The sequence below is a fragment of the Podarcis raffonei genome, chromosome 12, assembly GCF_027172205.1.
Source record: "Podarcis raffonei isolate rPodRaf1 chromosome 12, rPodRaf1.pri, whole genome shotgun sequence".
NCBI lineage: Eukaryota > Metazoa > Chordata > Lepidosauria > Squamata > Lacertidae > Podarcis > Podarcis raffonei.
Window position 1 is genome coordinate 3,759,711 of NC_070613.1, and position 19,729 is coordinate 3,779,439.

General features: G+C 45.1%; 1 protein-coding gene and 1 pseudogene across 13 annotated transcripts in view; both read left to right on the plus strand.

Moving 5' to 3' along the window:
• MAP4 (microtubule associated protein 4) overlaps positions 1-19,729 on the plus strand; it is a 205,236-nt gene that overhangs the window by 39,273 nt on the left and 146,234 nt on the right. For all 13 annotated transcript variants that reach the window (XM_053409372.1, XM_053409377.1, XM_053409380.1 and 10 more), the window contains one exon: positions 18,579-18,843. In XM_053409372.1, the coding sequence (XP_053265347.1) occupies positions 18,606-18,843 (238 nt within the window). In that variant the 5' untranslated portion in view covers positions 18,579-18,605. The remainder of the gene's footprint in view (positions 1-18,578; positions 18,844-19,729) is intronic.
• Positions 2,781-2,847, plus strand: LOC128398585 (uncharacterized; annotated as a pseudogene).

The window sequence follows — 19,729 nt, forward strand, 5'->3', positions numbered from 1 at the left end:
ACGGCTTCTAGTGACTACAGGCCATGAGGGGGTCACCAAATATCTCACTGATCAAGCTGGGAACAAGGGGGTCCCTAAGATATTCTGGACCCATTTTAAGGCCTTGTAAATTAATGCAAGACACTTGAACCTGGCCTACTAATCAAAGCTCCCTACTGGAAGAAATGTTTTACTTGCCTTTTAGGTAGCTGGACTGTACGTGCAATTGGTGCAGAACCATTCAAATTTCAGTAGGCAAAGACCAGAGAGAACTGGAGCTGGAGACTTAGCAGTGTAGCATTTCGGGGCTCATCTGGCCATCGCAGGAGTAGACAAAGATGAGGTCATTTTGCTACAGCATTTCAAGTGCTGACTTGGCGTGTGTAGGAGTCCCTTGGGGGAATCTTTGCCAATGAAATATGCCGCTACCTCACCCTTTCAGGGTTCGTTTGCCTTGAGTTGTCTTTGGGGCTTTCTGTTGCTTTGGATCTGTTCTTCCTAAGGGCCTCCTGAGCAATATCAGAAGCAAATCCATGTTTGTGTTAAGCAGTTTGCTTGCTTTGGTCCTTGGTGTAGAAATTTACTTGCGCAGTTAATAGTTTTGTCACCTTGGTGCAATATAGATAGGAGGGACATCTGTGCCACATATGTTCAAAGCAAAGCAGAAGAGCCAGATAGGGCACATCACATCTGTTAATGATGCCTCTTACAGGCACTGCTTGCCGGAAATGAAAATGTTGCTGAGCGAGTCCACATGGAATCTAATTAGGAGAAAACCTCTTGGTAGAACTGGGTTCTCTTGCAGATCACAGGGCAGACACACTTAACACCTCCATCTAAGAGGAGAGTCTGATGGAAAAGCCGTATTTCCTTTTCTTTCGCTTCTGCTGTTCTATAAAATGCTGCGTATGTAGTTGTTGCTGTTTAACCAAATCCATTCACTGCAATATCTGCTGTGCAGAATCCCACAACATGTTATTCACCCCACCCCAGAAGGTACCACAAATGGCTTGTTACGCAGAATTGCCTGTGATAATTCTGTAAGTTGCTGAAGCCTTTGACTTTACTGGAAACTGTACTCAGCCAACCCTGCTGTTGCCTGAAATCTCACCAAGGGTTGGCCCAGGTGCTTTGAAGCCTGAGGGACTAGAAACTTGATTTCTAAGTGCAACTCCCCAGATGACTCATTTTTGTGCGCATAGCTGGAATATGTTGTCCTGACTGTGTTGATGCATCATTATACCTGCAGAGAGTAGCATAAGGAAACAGCATTGTGGGGAATTGTAAGCAGGAGTTTCGTTGCATTGTGGGGCCCTGTGGTTAGCAGCTGCAATGAGGCTTAGAAGAGAAGTTAACTGCTTCAGTGGGGTTGTTCCATGACAGATCACCACAAATGTTATGTGAGTTTGTGTTTTTGGTATCCACTTAAGTACTTTCATGAACTCACTGTTATTCCTCTAGGATCTAGACCTCTGTTAAAAGGGGTGTGTGTGTTTTACTAGCCACAGCAGAACAGCTAATTTACCGCAACACAGCTCCTTTATAACACCTGTGCTACCGACTGTCAAACTTTGGTATTGTTGATTCAGGTAGGTAGCCGTGTTGGTCTGGCGTAGTCGGGAAAAAAATTAAAAAATTGTCCAGCAGCAACTTAGAGACCAACGGAAGCTTATACCCAGAACAAACTTAGTTGGTCTCTAAGGTGCTACTGGACAATTTTTTTTAATTTTTAAAATTTATTTGGTATTTTTTAAATACATACAACAACAACAAATCCATTTTTTGTTGTGAGACTCAAACTGGGTCTGCTAGATGTGGCTTGTGGGGCCCCTCCAGGATCAGAGGCCCTGAAGTTTAAGCTTCATTAGTGTCATAGTAGATCTGCCCCTGTGTGAATGTCCAGTGGTTATTAAGACATTTTGTATCCCCTCTCAATCAGTCAGAGCAAAGTGCAGCCCCATGTAACACCCCCCCCCCCGGATATTTCAGTGAAACTGGCCTATTTCTGAATCAGAACATAGTGGATATAATTGGTAAGTAGCCATAACGCACAGAGCAATCCTCCTTTTAAGGATTGCTGTCTCTTGAATGAGCGGGGCGACGCCAAAGCAACATGCTGGCGAGAGCCTTCTCTGCAAGAGGAGCAATGCTCACCTGCACACTTGACGTCTACGGCCCCTTTGAGAGAAGGGAGGGCTCCCCTGCCTTATGACCCTGCCCAGATCTAGGATTTAGCTCACTGAAAATCCTCCCAGGATCCTCTCTTAAGAGTCAAGATTGTGTGACTATTTGGAGCCTCCTCATTCTTCCACCCCTTCGTTAGCTAAAGAAGGAATTAAAACAGAACATACGCAGAAAAAAGCAAGAATCACAACTCTTTGCATTATATATTTATTTATTTTAAATGATATTTATTAAAGTTTAACAATTACAAAAAAGAAAAGAAAAAGCAAACAATAGAAGAGTTACAATACTTCAAAAATGAAAGAGAATACAATAAAAAAACAGTGCAGCAGAACAATAAAAAAAGAAAAACATTTAAAAACAAAAACATTTTTTTAAAAAAACAAAACACATCCGATATTTTCATATCTTTATCTTTCATTTACTTATTTCCTCGACTTCCTCACACCTCCCTTTTTTGTATTCTAATTCAATTAGCTGTTTCAGCAAGTCCTTTCCCTCTTTCTCAGATTTTGTTCTATAATTTATCTTAACGCAGTTTGACCTTAAATTTTACACTTTGACCCATTAACAATCCATTTTTACTTAATTCTTTATAACCTTTCTGCTAAAACCATGTAAATTCGGCAGCACGTATACTAAAATTGGAACGATACAGAGAAGATGAGCATGGCCCCTGCACAATTCTTTGCATTATACCTCCTTGGCCTGCGCAGAAGTTTCTGGGGGCTCATAGGAGACCTCTGTGAGTGGGTGAAGCCCATTTTAGTTTTCTCCCCACATGTTGGCACCATGTCAGGGATCCGTCATTTGGATGGATGAAAAGGAAAGCTGTTATAACTATCAAATTGCATCATCATTATTATTTATTATTATTATTATTATTACCTGCCCTCTACCCCACCCAAGGTCCCAGGGTGGGTTACAGCATTAAAACACAAGATCAAAAACAGTTTAAAACAACTTGCAGTTGTAGAAGTAAGGTGGATCCTAAAAACATATACAAAAGAACAGGGCAGGAGCCTTCTGTCAAGTGCAGCTTCCTGCTCCCCACAGTGACCAGCTCACAGGCCAGATGAAGAAGGCAACTGCTCTTCCCCACTGTCTGTCCTTGAGGAACTGGTATTCAGAGGTGTGCTGTCTCTAGACATGGAGGTTTCATTTAGCTAATGACCCGCCCTTCACCTTAATATTCTGGGGTGGTTTGCAACAGTGTGAAGTACAGCATTAAAAACAGTTTAAGGCAAACTGCAGTCACAAGAATAGGCTGGGCGCTTAGAATATGTGTCAAAGGCTGGGGTAAATAGGTACATCTTCAGTATACAGTGGTACCTCGGGTTAAGTACTTAATTCGTTCCGGAGGTCCGTTCTTAACCTGAAACTGTTCTTAACCTGAAGCACCACTTTAGCTAATGGGGCCTCCAGCTTCTGCTGCGCCGCCAGAGCATGATTTCTGCTCTCTTCCTGAAGCAAATTTCTTAACCCGAGGTAATATTTCTGGGTTAGTGGAGTCCGTAACCTGAAGCGTATGTAACCTGAAGCGTATGTAACCTGAGGTACCACTGTATTAGATATTACCCTTTGCTTCTTTTTTACAATATACCTTGTATTCTCACAAAGCCTCCTTAAAACCCACTAGCGTTGTCTGTTCATCACATATAGTTTTCAGATAATCCGTAAACTTTCCCCAGTCCTCGATGAATTTGTGATCTTCCTGGTATCTGATTTTTCCAGTCATTTTGTACGAATTATTTGTAAAAGAAAACTTAATAAAAATTTATTAAAAAAAAAAAAGATATTACCCTTTGCAAAGCGCATCCCTTTGCAGCTTAAAAGGGAAGCTTAGATAGGTTGGTTTTAGCTTTTTAGTTTTAAGTAATCCAGATTGCTTTAAGGCAGATTCTCCTGCCGCCGGAGCACAATTTCTGTTCTCATCCTGAATCAAAGTTCTTAACCTGAAGCACTATTTCTGGGTTAGCGGAGTCTGTAACCTGAAGCGTATGTAACCTGTGGTACCACTGTATAATGAAAACTGTATAATGCAGGTCTCAGACACACCTCTGGGGGAAGGAGTTCATAGGGTCGTCTAGTCCAACCCCCTGCAATGTAGGAATCTTTTGCCCAATGTGGGGCTTGAATCCACAACCCTGAGATTAAGAGTTTCCTGCTGCACCGACTGAGCTATCCACAACTTGTGTGCTAAGAAATAACTTCCAACTCTGGTTCCTGGCAGTCGAAAGCTGGCAGGGGAGCATGAGTGGCAGGTACGCCCGTGCACCTTGTGACGAGATTGCCCAGTTTTATTTCACATGCAAAGGAGTGGATCAGAGCTTTTGCTCCTTGCAAATAATCCCTTTTGAAAACAGGAGGGCCCATGTGAACCCCTTCCATCTGCTTAGTGCAGCTGTCTTAGTTGACCATGCTGAATTGAAAGGGAGCACCGTGTGTGTGTGTGTGTGTGTGTGTGTGTGTTTTCACACCACCATGCCCAAAGCCCCTGAAATCTTGTTGGGTGGGGCCACTTTCCTGGATACTCCTAAAATATGGAGTCTGCTGCTGTTTTTCTCTTCCAGTCACATCCAGGGAGGGTGGAATGAGAGGAGGCAGAAGTTTAATCTGGGTCCCTCTGATTGATGATAAAAACCGTAGTCCCATTACGGAAATGGCTTTTGGCTAATACGCTATTCCCTGGCTTTGCTTTTAGTTCAATGGAAGCTGCTTTCCTTTTTGATGCCTGTACTATTAAAGGAAAGCAGCTGATGGGAACAGCTGCTGGTCACCCCTTTTCGGTTCGTGGCTTAGCAGGCTATCTACGGAACAGAATGAAAGTGCTTTATTAACATCAAGGGGTTGTGTGTGTGTGTTGTTTTGTTTCTGTAAAAAGAGAGGAAAATCCCTGTTAGTTTCTCTTCCCTAGAGAATATCCTTATCAGAAAGTGAAAAGAAAAACAAGGGAAGACACCATCCAACACCAAAGCATTAAGCCCTCTTTTGTCAAGTTTCTTCATGTTTTGGGAAGGTTGCATTGATCTGCAGAATGCAAACTTAGCAGCTGGTTCTTGGTGCAGTGAAATATTTACTGGAATATCTATACAGCCACCCAAAGAAAGACTTGAGTGCTTTTGCCTTGATAGGAGGTAGTAGTGGAAGAAGAAACTTAAGAGGACGTTAAGGACTGCTTGCTTGGGGACCTCCAGATAAGCCACTTTTATAGCAGAATCCCCTTTTCTAGGGAGTTCAAAATGGTGGTTGAGGTGGGGTTACTCTGGCTCGGGAATGTAGAGGAAGGACAAAAGTGCTCATTCTTGCTGAACTCTTTTGGGTGGGTGTGGAATTTACATAGGCTCTAAACAGCTGGCACTGTGCCCACGTGAATGGCTAGCTGACAACGTGAAGCTTTAGGGGTGACACAGCCAGCTAATTTTTTTTTTTTATATAGCAAGAGTCAAGTAAGTTAAAAGTTCATCTCCATTCAGCTTTTTCTCCTTTCATGGTTTTTGTTTAGGTGTCAAACAAAACCCTGAACTCAGGGCTTTTCTTTTTCCAATTCTTCTGTGCCAGCTTTATGGGGGGGGGGGTGAGAAACATGCCAGCTTCACAGAGGGCTGTGTAAAAACATCAGATTTCTAGGTGCTATAGCATGCCACTTCTAGAAGCAATTTCCAGGCTGTACTGCTTGCAACTGGCATGTTCACGAAAACATTTTGCCGGTTGTTTCACAAAACCTAAAATGTGAAATGGACGTACCCCCTTTTAGCTCGGACAGGTTTTGCTTTGTTGTCTAGTGCCAGTCAGGAACTTCATATCGCATCTTGATGAGAGTGCTCTTTGAAAGCCTCATTTATCTTAAAAAATTGTGTGTGTGCTGACTTCCTTGGAAACGCACAATATTCAAAACCACATTGTAGAAATAATTTTAAAATCTGCTTGTGACAGCTACCAAAGCAGCCACGTCTGTGTTCTGGAAACAACACGGGCAGGTTTCCTGCAGCGAAGGGGGACTTGTCTCTTGATACACAAGATTTATGCTGGGGTTGGTTTGCCTTTGCCAACCTCGTCCTCGTACCATTGTACTGTGGAGTGTATTAACTTATGGTGTGTGTGTGTGTGTGGTTTGGGAGCTGCACGGCCAGGGAAAAAACAATGCTGTCCAGGGTTGTAAAGACTGCAGAGAGAATAATTGGGTGCACTCTTCCCACCTTGGATCAAATCTACGCTTCCAGGTGCCATAAGAAAGCTGCAGAGATAGCGCAGGATAGTGCGCGCCCCGGAAATGATCTCTTTCAGCTTCTGCCTTCTGGAAGAAGGTATAGGGTAATAAAGACTAGGACCAGCCCCCTGAGAAACAGTTTCTACCCCAGTGCAATTCTGGTTCTAAACGCAGTATAAGGAGTCTCTATAGTAGATTGTATTTTAAAATGGGGTTTCAGAGTTTTTAGGGGGTTTTTGAATTTCTTACGTGGATTTTTCAATTTCATTGCTCTGTATGGGACAATGACAATAAAGATATTGTATCGTATTGTATTGTTTCCATTTCGTGCTGCCTGGGGTCGATTGGAGCTGTAGTCCAAAGCATCCCGAGGCTGCCAGGTAGAGGAAGCCTGGCTCTAGGGGTGGAGCACTTTAAAAAGACTGAGTCAAAAGTATTTCAGGGTCATTAATAAAAGCCCTAGAAGGAAGCGGAAGGGGCGCCTTCCCAGGCATCTGGAACAGAGGAAATGGTTCTGAGCCTTGGTGGCATGAGGAAACAATAGCGTTTCCAGCTGTAGCTCTGTCAAAAGCTTCTCCCTATGGGCTTAAAACTACAGCTGCATTAAATGGAGAAAACATATTTCTTTTAACAATAAGCCCTTGTTGGGGGAGGGGGGTGTCTTGCGTGGGGATTCTGGCCTGTCCTTGGGTGTGGTAAAAACGCCTGGTTTTGAAGAGTTTCACGTTCTCAGAAAAAGTCCGCAAGTTTTCACCAGGGTGATGTGCGCTCTGCACTTAAATAAATAAAATTAATAAATTAATAAATAAATTAATAAAATTTCCCAGCAAGGATAGTAAATTGTGGCAGGCATAAAAAATGCAAGCTGAGCTAGCTTGCAAAATCCTGATTTATAGTCACGGGGACCGCATAAGGACTTATCCTTGGAGAGGGTCGCCTGTCCTCTTCAAGCAGGCTCCTTCTGATTAATATTCTACAGCCTTTTAAATGTGTCTGTGGGAAGGTGGGGTTATTGTTTTGCTGTTTTGGTTTAACTATTTACTTGTGTTTTATCTTGTATTTTATTCTGTGAACCGCCCTTGAGATCTTTTCTCAGCACCAGTTTTAAACCGTTTTATCTTCCCTGGCATTTTAAATGTCTATTTTGTTTGCCTTATATTTTGAATTTCTGTTACTGCCTTGTTTTGCTAAGTCATTATGAATATTGATGATGTTGGACTACGGCTCCCATCATCCCTGACCATTCTCCTTCCTCCCTGTTGCTGATTCAAAAGGCAGAAGCAAATAATATTGAGCTGGAATGATAATCAGGTAATTTCCCCACTTAGTTTTGCTTACAAACGTTACAGAAGAAGCATGGGAGCACCTGAATGATAGGCATGGTGAACAGCTGCTGCTAAACAACTGTCCAACCCCTAACCCCCCAATATGCTTTTTATTTCTTAAAGTCTTTTTCTGCAATGAAGCTCTTTCCGTTGCGGGTATGGCTTCATCCAAGAAGCATGTCTTAATTCCATAGATGGAGGACTTGCCTGCAGAGACCCAAGGTTTCTGCTTGTTGATAGGCCTGCTGCAAAGAAGCAAACCTTGCAAAGCAGGCCTCTTTTGTTGAGCACCCCTTAACCTCTGGGAGCCCTTTGTTTTGTTGCCGTACAAGTACCTGCATTGTGCAGCAGAAGCTCTTTAGTGCTGGAGGGCTGTCAAGGTGGATTAAGGTTTTCGGCCAGCCAGCCAGCCTGCCTCCGTCTCTGTCTCCTTGAGAGGTGAGTGCATCCACTTGCATTCGAGGCGTTTGCTAATGGTGCTCTTTGTACTCATATTTGGCTGTCATTGTGCCGGCTGGCAGGCCTGTCAACAAGTCCCTAATTCTCTCCAAGGTGCTGCCGATAGACTAGAGGGGGAAGCATCTCCCTCTTTTGGATAGCTGCTGTCAAATGCTTAGAAAAGACTGCTCTCTGCTCTCTGAGGGTCTTCATTCTTAGTTTGCCCTGCTGGAAGGATAGATCCGTCAGCAGGTATTACCTGTGATAGCCCAATGGAGCCTTCATATGCAAGAAAGCAGGCCACAGTGCACTGGGTTTTTTGGGGGAGTGGGGACACCAGTGGGAGGAGAGGGCTACTGTCCTTTTGCTCTGTTTATTTCATGGACTGGCTTTGCCCTCCTCTGGACACGTTCCAGTTTGTCAGTGTCCTTCTTGAACTGTGGTGCCCAGAACTGGACACAGTACTCCAGGTGAGGTCTGACCAGAGCAGAATACAGTGGCACTATTACTTCCCTTGATCTAGATGCTATACTCCTATTGATGCAGCCCAGAATTGCATTGGCTTTTTTAGCTGCCGCGTCACACTGTTGGCTCATGTCAAGTTTGTGGTCAACCAAGACTCCTAGATCCTTTTCACATGTACTGCTCTCAAGCCAGGTGTCACCCATCTTGTATTTGTGCCTCTCATTTTTTTTGCCCAAGTGCAATACTTTACATTTCTCCCTGTTAAAATTCATCTTGTTTGTTTTGGCCCAGTTCTCCAATCTGTCAAGGTCGTTTTGAAGTATGATCCTGTCCTCTGGGGTGTTAGCCACCCCCACCCCCAGTTTGGTGTCATCTGCAAATTTGATCAGGATGCCCTTGAGTCCATCATCCAAGTCGTTGATAAAGATGTTGAATAAGACCGGGCCCAAGACAGAACCCTGTGGCACCCCACTAGTCACTCTTCTGGACAGCAGCTCTGCAAGGTGGGGGCTTCTCCCAATTCTTCCTGGAGATGCCGGGGATTCAACCTGGGACAGGTTCTGCATGCAAGACACATGCTCTGCTGCTGAGCTTATGGGTACCAGGCCTGTGAGAGAGCAGCGGAACACAGTCGAGGAGAGGAGGCGGGAGCATTGCTGAGAGTCTCTCTGGCTCCCCCTAGTGCCCCACCACCACAATGTGGATATAGGAACCTGCCTCCATACTGAGTCAGACTGTTGGTCCATCTAATTCTGTACTGTCTACACTGCATGCAGCGGCTCTGCAGGGTTTCAGGCAAGGATATCTGCCAGCCGTACCAGGAGATGCTTGTTGACAGTTGTGAGGAATTGGATGGTGGCCTGGGTAAACCATTGATCTGCTCCAGCAGGACTGGTCCTATGTTCTTATGAAAGAGTTTCATTCTCTGCCATCATCTCTAGAATGTGGTGCCGATAGCCCCAAGGTTGTGGGTTCGATCCCTGTATGGGACAGCTGCATATTCCTGCATTGCAGGGGGTTGGACTAGATTATTCTTGCGGTCTCTTCCATGAAAAGGCTTTCAGTAAGGAAAGTTCTAAAATAATGCGACATTTGAGGGTGTATCAGCAGCAAAAAAAGGCAGTTCAAGACCCACCTGGGTGGTTAACCTAGTATAACTTGATAGTTTCCCATTTTTCTTGCAAGTGCCATGAATGAAAAACTGATAATTACCACTTGGAAATTGCAAGTCCTGCTTCTAGTATAATGAGCGTGGCATGTTACCGTCTTAACTGCTTCCTGCCTTTTTATAAGATCTTAATAGTTTGGTCTTATAAAAAGGTAAAGAGTCTTTATGCTTTCCAAAATAACAAAGGAGACATTCTCTTAAGCTGATATTCGCTTTGGCAAACAGAGTTTATAAAATGCTAATGGAATATCCTTCCCTCCCTGTCTTTTTGTCAAACAGAGGAAATTGGGAGTTTATATAGAAAGAATTGTTAATTGGGCGTCTGGGAATCTTCAGATCTAGAAATGAGTTGAAACAAAACAAAAAGCTTGGCCTTGAATGCCTTTCCGTCTCTTGATTAACAAGAAGAAATCTCAGCACTCAGACAGACTTCATTAAACCATTTTATCTCCTAGTGCATTAGTGAGCAGACAGATAGAGTGGGAAGAACCATCACTTTTTCCAGGAGTCTGAAACATTCTTTTTTTATCAGCAGTAAACTTCTCACCTCTGTCTCCTTGGGCGAAATGTTCTGTTTCATTGTTGACAGACTAGAATCTCTGGCAACTCCCCCTTAGTCCTTTGGGGGACTAGCTGTGTAGATCAGTGCCAATATTCTGGGAAATAGGTGGATAATTAATTGGGTTCCTTAAAAGGCAAACTCAAACTGACATGGCGCTTATCTCCCTCTTGATGTGTGTGTAGGTTTTAGCATTGATCAGCAAACATTCTTTTTGGGTGGCATTAATTTAGGGTTTCATGCTCTGTACTAAAGAAGAATGGAGCCCAAGTTTCCCCAGTTCAGCACATTTTAAGTCTTCTATAATGTACTATGATACTAGAAACACTGTTTTGAAGATGGAATTGTATTAAGTTACATGACATTTTTATTTTTGTTTTGAATAGATTTTATTAGCGTTTTAAAAAAATACACAGGTTGGTATCCAATATCTTTCTATCAAAGATAAAAAATACCCTAATCTAAATAAAAGCACAAACTGAAAGGAATAAAAGAGAGAAAGAAAGAAACAATCGGAAAGAAAATAAGAGAATTTCATATTCTTCTTCTGTCAGCTATACATAGAAAATTGTTCAAAACATCCACTCCAAGATTAACAACAAAAAATTCCACTTTCTAGAAACCAATACTTTCTTTAATCTTCAAACCCAGCTATCATAAGTTCATTTACTTTTTCAAGCAAAAATTCTATAAGGAGTTTTCAATAGACAGTTTTTTTCTCTCAGTGCATGTCATTTTGGGCTGCCTAAGGTTATAAGATGCCATGGAAATTTTCACCTGAACTGCTGATTGCCTCCAGAGGGAAACAGAATATAATTTGGGGGGGGGGGAGAAGCATTTTTATATCTTGGTTATAGTAAAGACTCTTCTGTAAACATTCACCTCATTTAAAGTGAAAAATATACTTGAGAATCTCTTAGGGTCTACTTTATATACTGAATTGAGTATATAATATTTATACACTATATCAAACACACAGAGTTCTTTAAGGAAAGAGATCCGCCATAGTTCTAACTTGGACATTTCAGCCTGCCTTGCTGCCTCCAGGCAGCTGAACAAGAGTCTAACATATTTTGAGGCAAAGTGGAGAAATTCCATTGTGGAGGCATACTGTGAAGACCATGGCCCTTTCCCATCTTCCTGGCGGCTAGCCAGGTTTGGGGACTCCCTGGCCAGCCTTGGCTCAGGGATGCGGCCTTCCCTGAAGTGCCTGATGTTTGCAGGTGTTAAAGTCCATAACCCAGACTGCACGGAGCAGAGGGGTTCCTCTGCCAGTGTGGTGTAGTGGTTAAGAGCGGTAGTCTTGCAATCTGGTGAACCGGGTTCGCATCTCCACTCCTCCACATGCAGCTACTGGGTGACCTTGGGATAGTCACACTTCTCTGAAGTCTCTCAGCCCCACTCACCTCACAGAGTGTTTGTTGTGGGGGAGGAAGGGAAAGGAGAATGTTAGCCGCTTTGAGACTCCTTCGGGTAGTGATAAAGCGGGATATCAAATCCAAACTCTTCTTCTCTCTGTGCCAGCCATCATGCCTTCAAGTGATAGCTTTGGTTTTCCATGGACCTCTTTGCATCTCAGCATAGCTAAGCTTTCTATTCCCAGTAGCTTGCATGAGGTGATGCTAATAGCTTCACAGTTGCTTAGCATCGCAGTGGAGCGTCCCTGCCCCTGATCTTTGTGGAGAAGCTAAGGGAATGAGGGAGATTTGATGAATACAGGGTAAGCGAAGCAATGGAGACAAGAACTCTTTTGCAAGAGGACTCAAGTGTTTTGTTTTGAGGAGAGAAGTGGCTTGATGCAAAGGGCAAGAGGGTGGAAGTTCAGACATAAGGGACACCCTGGAAAGGGCAAGAATGTGGGAAGAGAAACAGTGGGTCTGGTAAGTGGTGGGTTTGAAATATGGGAAAGGAAGACAAAAAAAGACGGCAGTGCACAGACCTGGAAAAAAGGGACAAACTGAAGGGTTGTATTAGGTTTTTTATTTAAAGTATACAGCTCAATTGTGGCATGAGGTTAAACAAGTCCACTGTCCCTCGGACCTTGTGGTGAGCTGGACTATATGTTGGGGGGGGAAATGAATGAATTCCTATGCCCCACAAATAATCCAGAGATGCATTTTAAATAAAAGCACACACCAGGCAGGCCCCACAAATAACCCAGAGGTGCTTTTTAAATAAAAGGACACATTCTACTCATGTAAAAACATGCTGATTCCTAGACCATCTGTGGGCTGGATTTAGAAGGCGATTGGGCTGGATCCGGCCCCCGGGCCTTAGTTTGCCTACCCATGCTTTAGATACTTGAAGATGGCTGTCATATGTCCTCTCAGTCTCCCCTTATCCAGGCTTAGCATACCCAACTCTCTCAACCGTTCCCAGACCCTTGATCATCTTGGTTGCCCTCCTCTGCACACCTTCCAGCTTGTCAACATCCTTCTTAAATTGTGGGTGCCCAGAAGTGGACACAGTACTGTCCTTATAGCATTGCATGAACTCCTGAGGTATAAGTGTAATTGGAATCTGGTTTAGGATAGTGGAAGCCTATGGAGCCTGTGGTCAGACTTGAGGTCTTGGGCAGTTGCCTGACTACCCTACAAACACCTCTGGGCTTTTGCCTTCACAGATGCAAAAAAGGGGGGGCTTTAGGTTGATTATGCTTCATTTGAGATGAGCATCACCTTTTAAGCTTGGTAGGATGTTTCGGTTTTGGACTGCGTTGATTTCTTAACCTTGTTGCTCCGCAAAGAAAGGAAGCCAAGGCAACATCTTTACTTCCAGCTCAATGACATAAACTCCCAAGAAGTACCCGAGATTGTCATTCCTAAATCGTTACAGGCTTGCCCTTTCCCGGGGTACCGTTTATGCCACGCATACTTGCCCTGCCTGCCAGTTTCGTACGCCATCAGAGACGTCCACTTAAAAGATGCAGCATAATACAACATTAATGAGCACATCTTGAATCCTTTCAGTTCGCGATGCTGACCTGGCACAGCAGTTAATACGCCATTACAGAATAGTGCCCTGTGTTTTCTGGAAGCGCTGAAATATTCTCGCAACTTTCCCTTAGTGTTGGGTATCCAGGACGCTTTCCAAAAGATACCCACCCACTTGGCGAACAGATCCCCATATCCCTTTGCTGGAATAAGTGCTCAAGTTGCAACAGTTCAAAACCCAGCAGCTTGATCTGGCCAGTGCCCTATCTTGTAGCATCGTTTTCTCACAGTGGCCAACTAGATGCCCATGGAAATCCTGCGAGCAGGACCTGAGTGGATCTGCACTCTCCCCAGTTGTGATTCCCAGCTGTACTTCCTCCAGTGGTGGAGGGAGAACATTGCTCCACCCACACTCCAGCAGAAATCAATCTTGTCAGGTGAAGTTAGATATTGTGTGCTTTCTCCTGTGTGGTTTTAAGCCAGGCTTCCTCAACCTCAGCCCTCCAGATGTTTTGGGACTACAACTCCCATGATCCCTAGCTAGCAGGACCAGTGGTCAGGGATGATGGGAATTGTAGTCTCAAAACATCTGGAGAGCCGAGGTTGAGGAAGCCTGTTTTAAGCACTGGAATGGGCTCACAGGAAATGCATGGCCTCTAGACCCCATGGTCTAACTGATCTTGTGTGGTTTGTGCATCTGGATTTCCTCCTCTTGGGACAAGGCTGCTCCTGGGGATGTTTGCTGTTGTTCCTGGTTGTGTGGTGCAAACAGTCCATATCTTTGGAGTTGGATATTGAACGTCTCCCCTTCTGAAACTTCATGGTGGTGGGATTCTGCAAACTTTAGTGCCTTGTTAAGACTAAACACAAATGGCACTGCTTGTGGGGAGGAAATCAGTGGATTTGACCATTTGCTCCCACCCCATGGTCACCATAACAAGGCCCCCCCCAAAGTGCTGCTGTTGGCTAGGATGTGCATATACCAAACAGAAAGTTTCTCTGTGTGTGGATTTTCATGGTGACCACAACACATGAGGAAAGGGTAAATCTCCTTCCTGTGTTTCATGCCCTGAGGCTGTTGAGTTTGCAACTCAGAACTATGTGTTGAATCTTGGGCATAGCCTGACCCTTAAGCCATTTTTTGAACACCCATCTGGTATGTTCTTTGAAGAAACAAGAAGTCATGGAGGGAGCTTCTGCAGTACCTCTGGGGGACTCCCTGCATTACCAAAACCTTTCCAGGGACCCAGCCTGAATCTGCTGCAGTTGGAGCGCATGGACATTTGTCCTTTTCTGGACTTCCCTCTGTGTGAAAGGGTTTTGGACATTGGGGAGTTTGTTGCCCTCATCTGCAATTCTTCTCTTTAATCTTAATGGAAACTGGCCCGGTTTCTTCCCTTTGGGTACACGCTGCCACTCCATCCTTTATCAATTTTATTGCCTTTCTTCAACATCCTCTCCTACAAAGATGCACAAGAGCCATCAAGAGGAGCTAAATGATCTTGGTTATTGAGTTGTACCAGCTCTTCCCCATTAGAGTGTCCTCCCTACCCTAGCCTGCTTTAATACCTTCTGAGATGAGAATATTTTGGCAGGTTTTCTCATATTTGCACTGCCCTGGCTCGGAGGCACTTAAATCCTCTTGTCTGCATAGCCTTTAAATGTAGAGGCACCCAAGTGTTTATGGAAGGGTCCTTTGCATACAGAAGTTTCTGTCCCTGGTGGCACCTCCAGATATGGCCAGGAGAGATCCTAGTCTCCAACCCTGACAACACTGAGCTCGAAGGAGGCAGCTTCTGAAATCTGGCCGTCTCCTGTCCATGCTAGTACCACATCTTGAAAGTGCGCCGATCTCTGTGGCACAAGTAGTGTCTAAAGGAAGAACTTAGGAAATAACCAATCAGCTGGGAAAATGGGTTTATCACATCAGTTTCACCCGAGGAGGTGTAGAAATGATGGTGGAGTTCTGGCTATAAATGGATCTCCTAGGTCGAAAAATGGCTTTGGTCCTGTTGCACTGAATGGAGTGGCTTAGTTAACTCTTGGGCTGCTGGTGAGGAGGTAATGGCATTGGGGGAAGCTTTCCTTCCAGTGTAAGTAACAGTGGCTTAAAAAAAGAGGTTATTGACATGAGCTGAGTCATCTGAGGACAGAAACTGCAGGCTGCAGGCTCTCCTCTATGGAAGGGATAAATGGGCCTTGCCGCGATTTTGAAGGATATACATCACTCATTATGTAAAGAGTAATCTCCATACGGGAGGTTAGAATTCAGCAGGCAGGCAAGATGCTGGAGCTCATCCCTGCCTGCCTCCCCTTTGCTCTTGAAATAGATTGAACTTTAATGACCTGGGGTTTTTTTCCAGTTTGGGGAGAGGGATTATTTTATTAAAATAATAAAATTCCCCACCTTGTCCACAGTGTTTTCAGGTGGCCCCCCCCCCCAATAAAAATGCCACAGCATCTCAAAAGCACATTCAGCAACAATAATTTCTAAAGCTTAAGCCACTTTTAAAGCACCAATGCAGATACATGCTCTCAGTGATCTAGTCTCAAAATACTGTCGCAGAAGGTTTTTTCACTTCTTCCAAATGGGGAAGAAAGATGCTCATCCTTTTGTTAGAGAGCCATTTGAATCTGTGTACTGGGTCCCCGCGGAAGTTAGTCCTAGCCTCACTTTGGTCTGTGAGCTGTTGACTGCATGCCCACTGTTGTAAGCTACCTTGGTGGCAGCTTTCAAAATTCACCAGCTGCACTATCGGCAACTTGCAACCAAGTGAAGATGCCTGGGAGACAATATGGCGCTTGACATCTCCACCAACTGGAGGTGCGTGCCTGGGGATCTTTGGATCTGGACTGTTTTCACACACTAGCAACACATCCTGTAGAATTCTATCCGTGATATTTTATCTGCGCAATCGGAATGAATTTCAAGAACCAAAAGTCGTACTGAAAATGGCCCAAAATGCCAACTAGGCATGCCATTTTGGCAACAGTAATTCTGGTATAAGGAGCCATTTGGTGCCTAGTTTATATAACTGAGTTTCTAACACTGCTTGGAAGTAACTTGATTGTAAAGTAAAGCAAAGCATAAATCATTGTAATAAAAACAAACTGTTGCTTCTCTGGAATATTTGCTTTCATGGGAGAGGAGCAAGAGTAAGGGGCTTTTGGCTAAGTTTTTTTGTGTGGGACTGCAGATCACATACCCCATCATTTCCAATTAAAAAAATTAGAGCAACGGCTCTAGGAGAGACCCCAACCAGTCAGAAAGAAGATAGAATTATTAGTATCTGGCAGCCTCCATATGTTTGCAGAGAAGCCTGAAGTGTGTTCTCTGGAGATGGCTTTCTATACCCTCTTCTCCTCTGCCTTTTCCACATAATTCCTGAGAACATAATTCCTTATTCAGATAGTCTTATGTGAGCCCGTATAAGTGGCAGTTCTGGCAGCCTGATCTGTGTCTAAAATTCTGAATAGAGACTTTTTTGCCAGGTGATGCATGGCTTGTATTTTTTGGGTTGAGCAAATTTCATTTTGGTGTCTTGGCTCTTTCAGACAACAGCAACAAATTAAAATCAATATTTAAAATGCAATTTTCAATTATGGTGCTTTTATACATATAAAAAAGACTGGTTTAAAGCAAAATCTGAACTTAATATGTGTTGATGCCTGTGTTTCATCTCTCAGCTAAATTCGCAGCAGTTGAAAGCCACTTTAATACATAATGGAAGAGCCATGAAGTGGCGGCAGCGCCGAATGGTCCTTGAATAGCTAGATGTTATGAATATGGCACAGTGGAGCTTTTGCTGCTTTTGGGGGCTGATATTGGTCCCCAAGGGCTGTCAAGCCATCACAAACATTGGGGGATCTACTCTGGCTCCAGACAATGCGCTCCTGACTCTCTCACCAGAATAATCTAGTAAACACATTAAGGTAGTTGCACACTCCCACATGGCTGCCCAGATATATGCCCACATGGCACCATATATATATATATAGAGAGAGAGATCAGAGTGGTGTAATCGGGCAGCATTTTGCCTGCACCAGGTTTTCGTTTTGCAGATAAATGGTCTTGCTTAGTGTCCTTGGACATGTACCGAGCAAAAGGAACAGAAACCAGTGCTTGTCAGCCTTTCCCCCTTCTTGTGTATAAGTGGACAGAATGTGGCAGAAAAGCCAAATTGCTGCAGAAGATGGTTAACTCATGTAAGCAGGACAAAGGCATAATTTGATCATCAGCCATGTTGTGTCAGAGCAGCCATTGCCAACATTGCGCCCTCCAGCTATTTTGGACTACAACTCCCATAAGCCTTAGCCAGACGGTCGTTGTAGTCCAAAACAGCTGGAGCGCACCAGGTTGGCAAAATGCTGGCGCACAGCCAATTTGGGTGCACCCATCTCTGTTTAGGTCAGGAAATACCGTATTTTTCGCCCCATAGGACGCACCTAGTTTTTTGGGGGGGAAATAAAGGGGAAAAAATTATTTCCCCCCCAGGTGCTCTGCACTAATCCTGAAGCTTGGGGTGTGCGGAGCTCAGTGCGCCCCAAGCTTCTGACTGCCGGCAAGGTCTCCGCTAGCCGTGGGAGAGCCGTGCGGCTAGCGGAGCGCTGCGCTAATCCTGAAGCTTGGGGCGTGCAGAGCTCAGCGCGCCCCAAGCTTCTGACTGCCGGCAAGGTCTCCGCTAGCCGTGGGAGAGCCGTGCGGCTCTCTCACGGCTAGCGGAGCGCTGCGCTAATCCTGAAGCTTGGGGCGTGCGGAGTTCAGCGCGCCCCAAGCTTCTGGCTGCCGGCAAGGTCTCCGCTAGCCGTGGGAGAGCCGCGTGGCTCTCCCAAGGCTAGCGGAGCGCTGCGCTAATCCCGAAGCTTGGGGCGTGCGGAGCTCAGTGCGCCCCAAGCTTCTGGGTGCAGGCAAGCTCTCCGCTAGCCCTGGGAGAGCTGGGTCTCCCACGGCTAGCGGATAGCTTCCTGAAGCCTGGAGAGCGAGAGGGGTCGGTGCGCAACGACCCCCCTCGCTCTCCAGGCTTCAGCGAAAGCCTGCATTCGCCCCATAGGACGCGCACACATTTCCCCTTCAATTTTGGAGGGGAAAAAGTGCGTCATATGGGGCGAAAAATACGGTACCTGAATTATTTTGACTTTTATCATCATGATTCTGATTCTCGTTGACTTAGTCTGTTGAGTCTCTTCCACTGTACTTTTCAGACTGATTGCGTCGGTAGGGAGATCAGCTTGTCCCAAAACTCCCAATGAACTTCACTGCAACAGACAAAATTATCTCATGGCTCCTCTCCTCTTCTTCTCTCCTTTTCTTTCCCAGTTTTTTTAGTCCGCAAAGGTGTGAACCATGGCTGACTTTGACCACAACCTGAGTCTGGCGGACGCCCTGACGGAGCCGCAGCCACAGATCGAGGAGGAAGTAAAGCGAGATTTCATTGCCACCCTGGAGGCGGAGAAATTTGAAGACAAGGTTGGGGAAACGGTTGGCAAAACGGACTATGTCCCTCTTCTCGACGACGACGACCCAAAGCCTGGGAACCAGGAAGCAAAAACCAAACCCCATGCTGACAACGTCCCTGCGGAGCGTAAGTGAAGCTTGGCTGTGAATGCTTTGGGCTGTGTGGTTGGGTGTGTGCGGCGCCCAGTGGACAGAGGAGCCCCGGAGTCAATGTCTTCCAACACTGCCATGCCCCCTGGGAAAGGCACAGCACTTTTGCTGTAGCATCCTCTGAGGGTGGGTGAGGGTGGTTTTCTTGTCCTCTTCTTCGTCTCTTCCACTGCTCAGGAAAGAAAGGGTGAGACGACGAGTGGGCAGGTGTGTTGTTGGCAATGTATTTGCTTGGTCTACCTGTGGTACCTTCTGTGTGCGCGCCGGGTATTGCTAAGTGCTGTAAGGCGGGACGAGGAGAGGAGAGGTGGGATTTGTCAAGACAAAGGTTAATGTCCTCAAGTCCAAGAGCCCCTGCAACTGTCACTATGTCCTGTTCGGATGATCATGGCAACTCTGGCTGGCCTTGAGCAGGCATAGGCAAACCTAGCCCTCCAGCTGTTTTGGGACTACAACTCCCATGATCCCTAGCTAAGAGGACCAGTAGTCAGGGATGATGGGAATTGTAGTTTCAAAACATCTGGAGGGTCAAGTTTACCTGTGCCTGGCCTTGAGTATGATGTAGGTAAAAAACGTGTGGATTTTTTGTTTATCCGGTGGGAATGATGAATTACTGGGCAGACCCCAGTTTCCTGGAAAGTTTGGGGGATTCTGGAGTTGAGGTTGCTTTGGAGTCATCATTTGCTGCATCTATATCCCAGTTTTTTCTCCAAGGAGCTCAAGGGGGCGTACATGCTTCTCCCCACTCCTCATTTAATCCCCACAACAGCCCTGTGAGGTAGGTGCGGCTGAGGGGCAGTGATAGGCCTCCTCAAGGCCACCCATTGAGCTTCATGGCTGAGTAGAGGGGGTTGAACCATCAT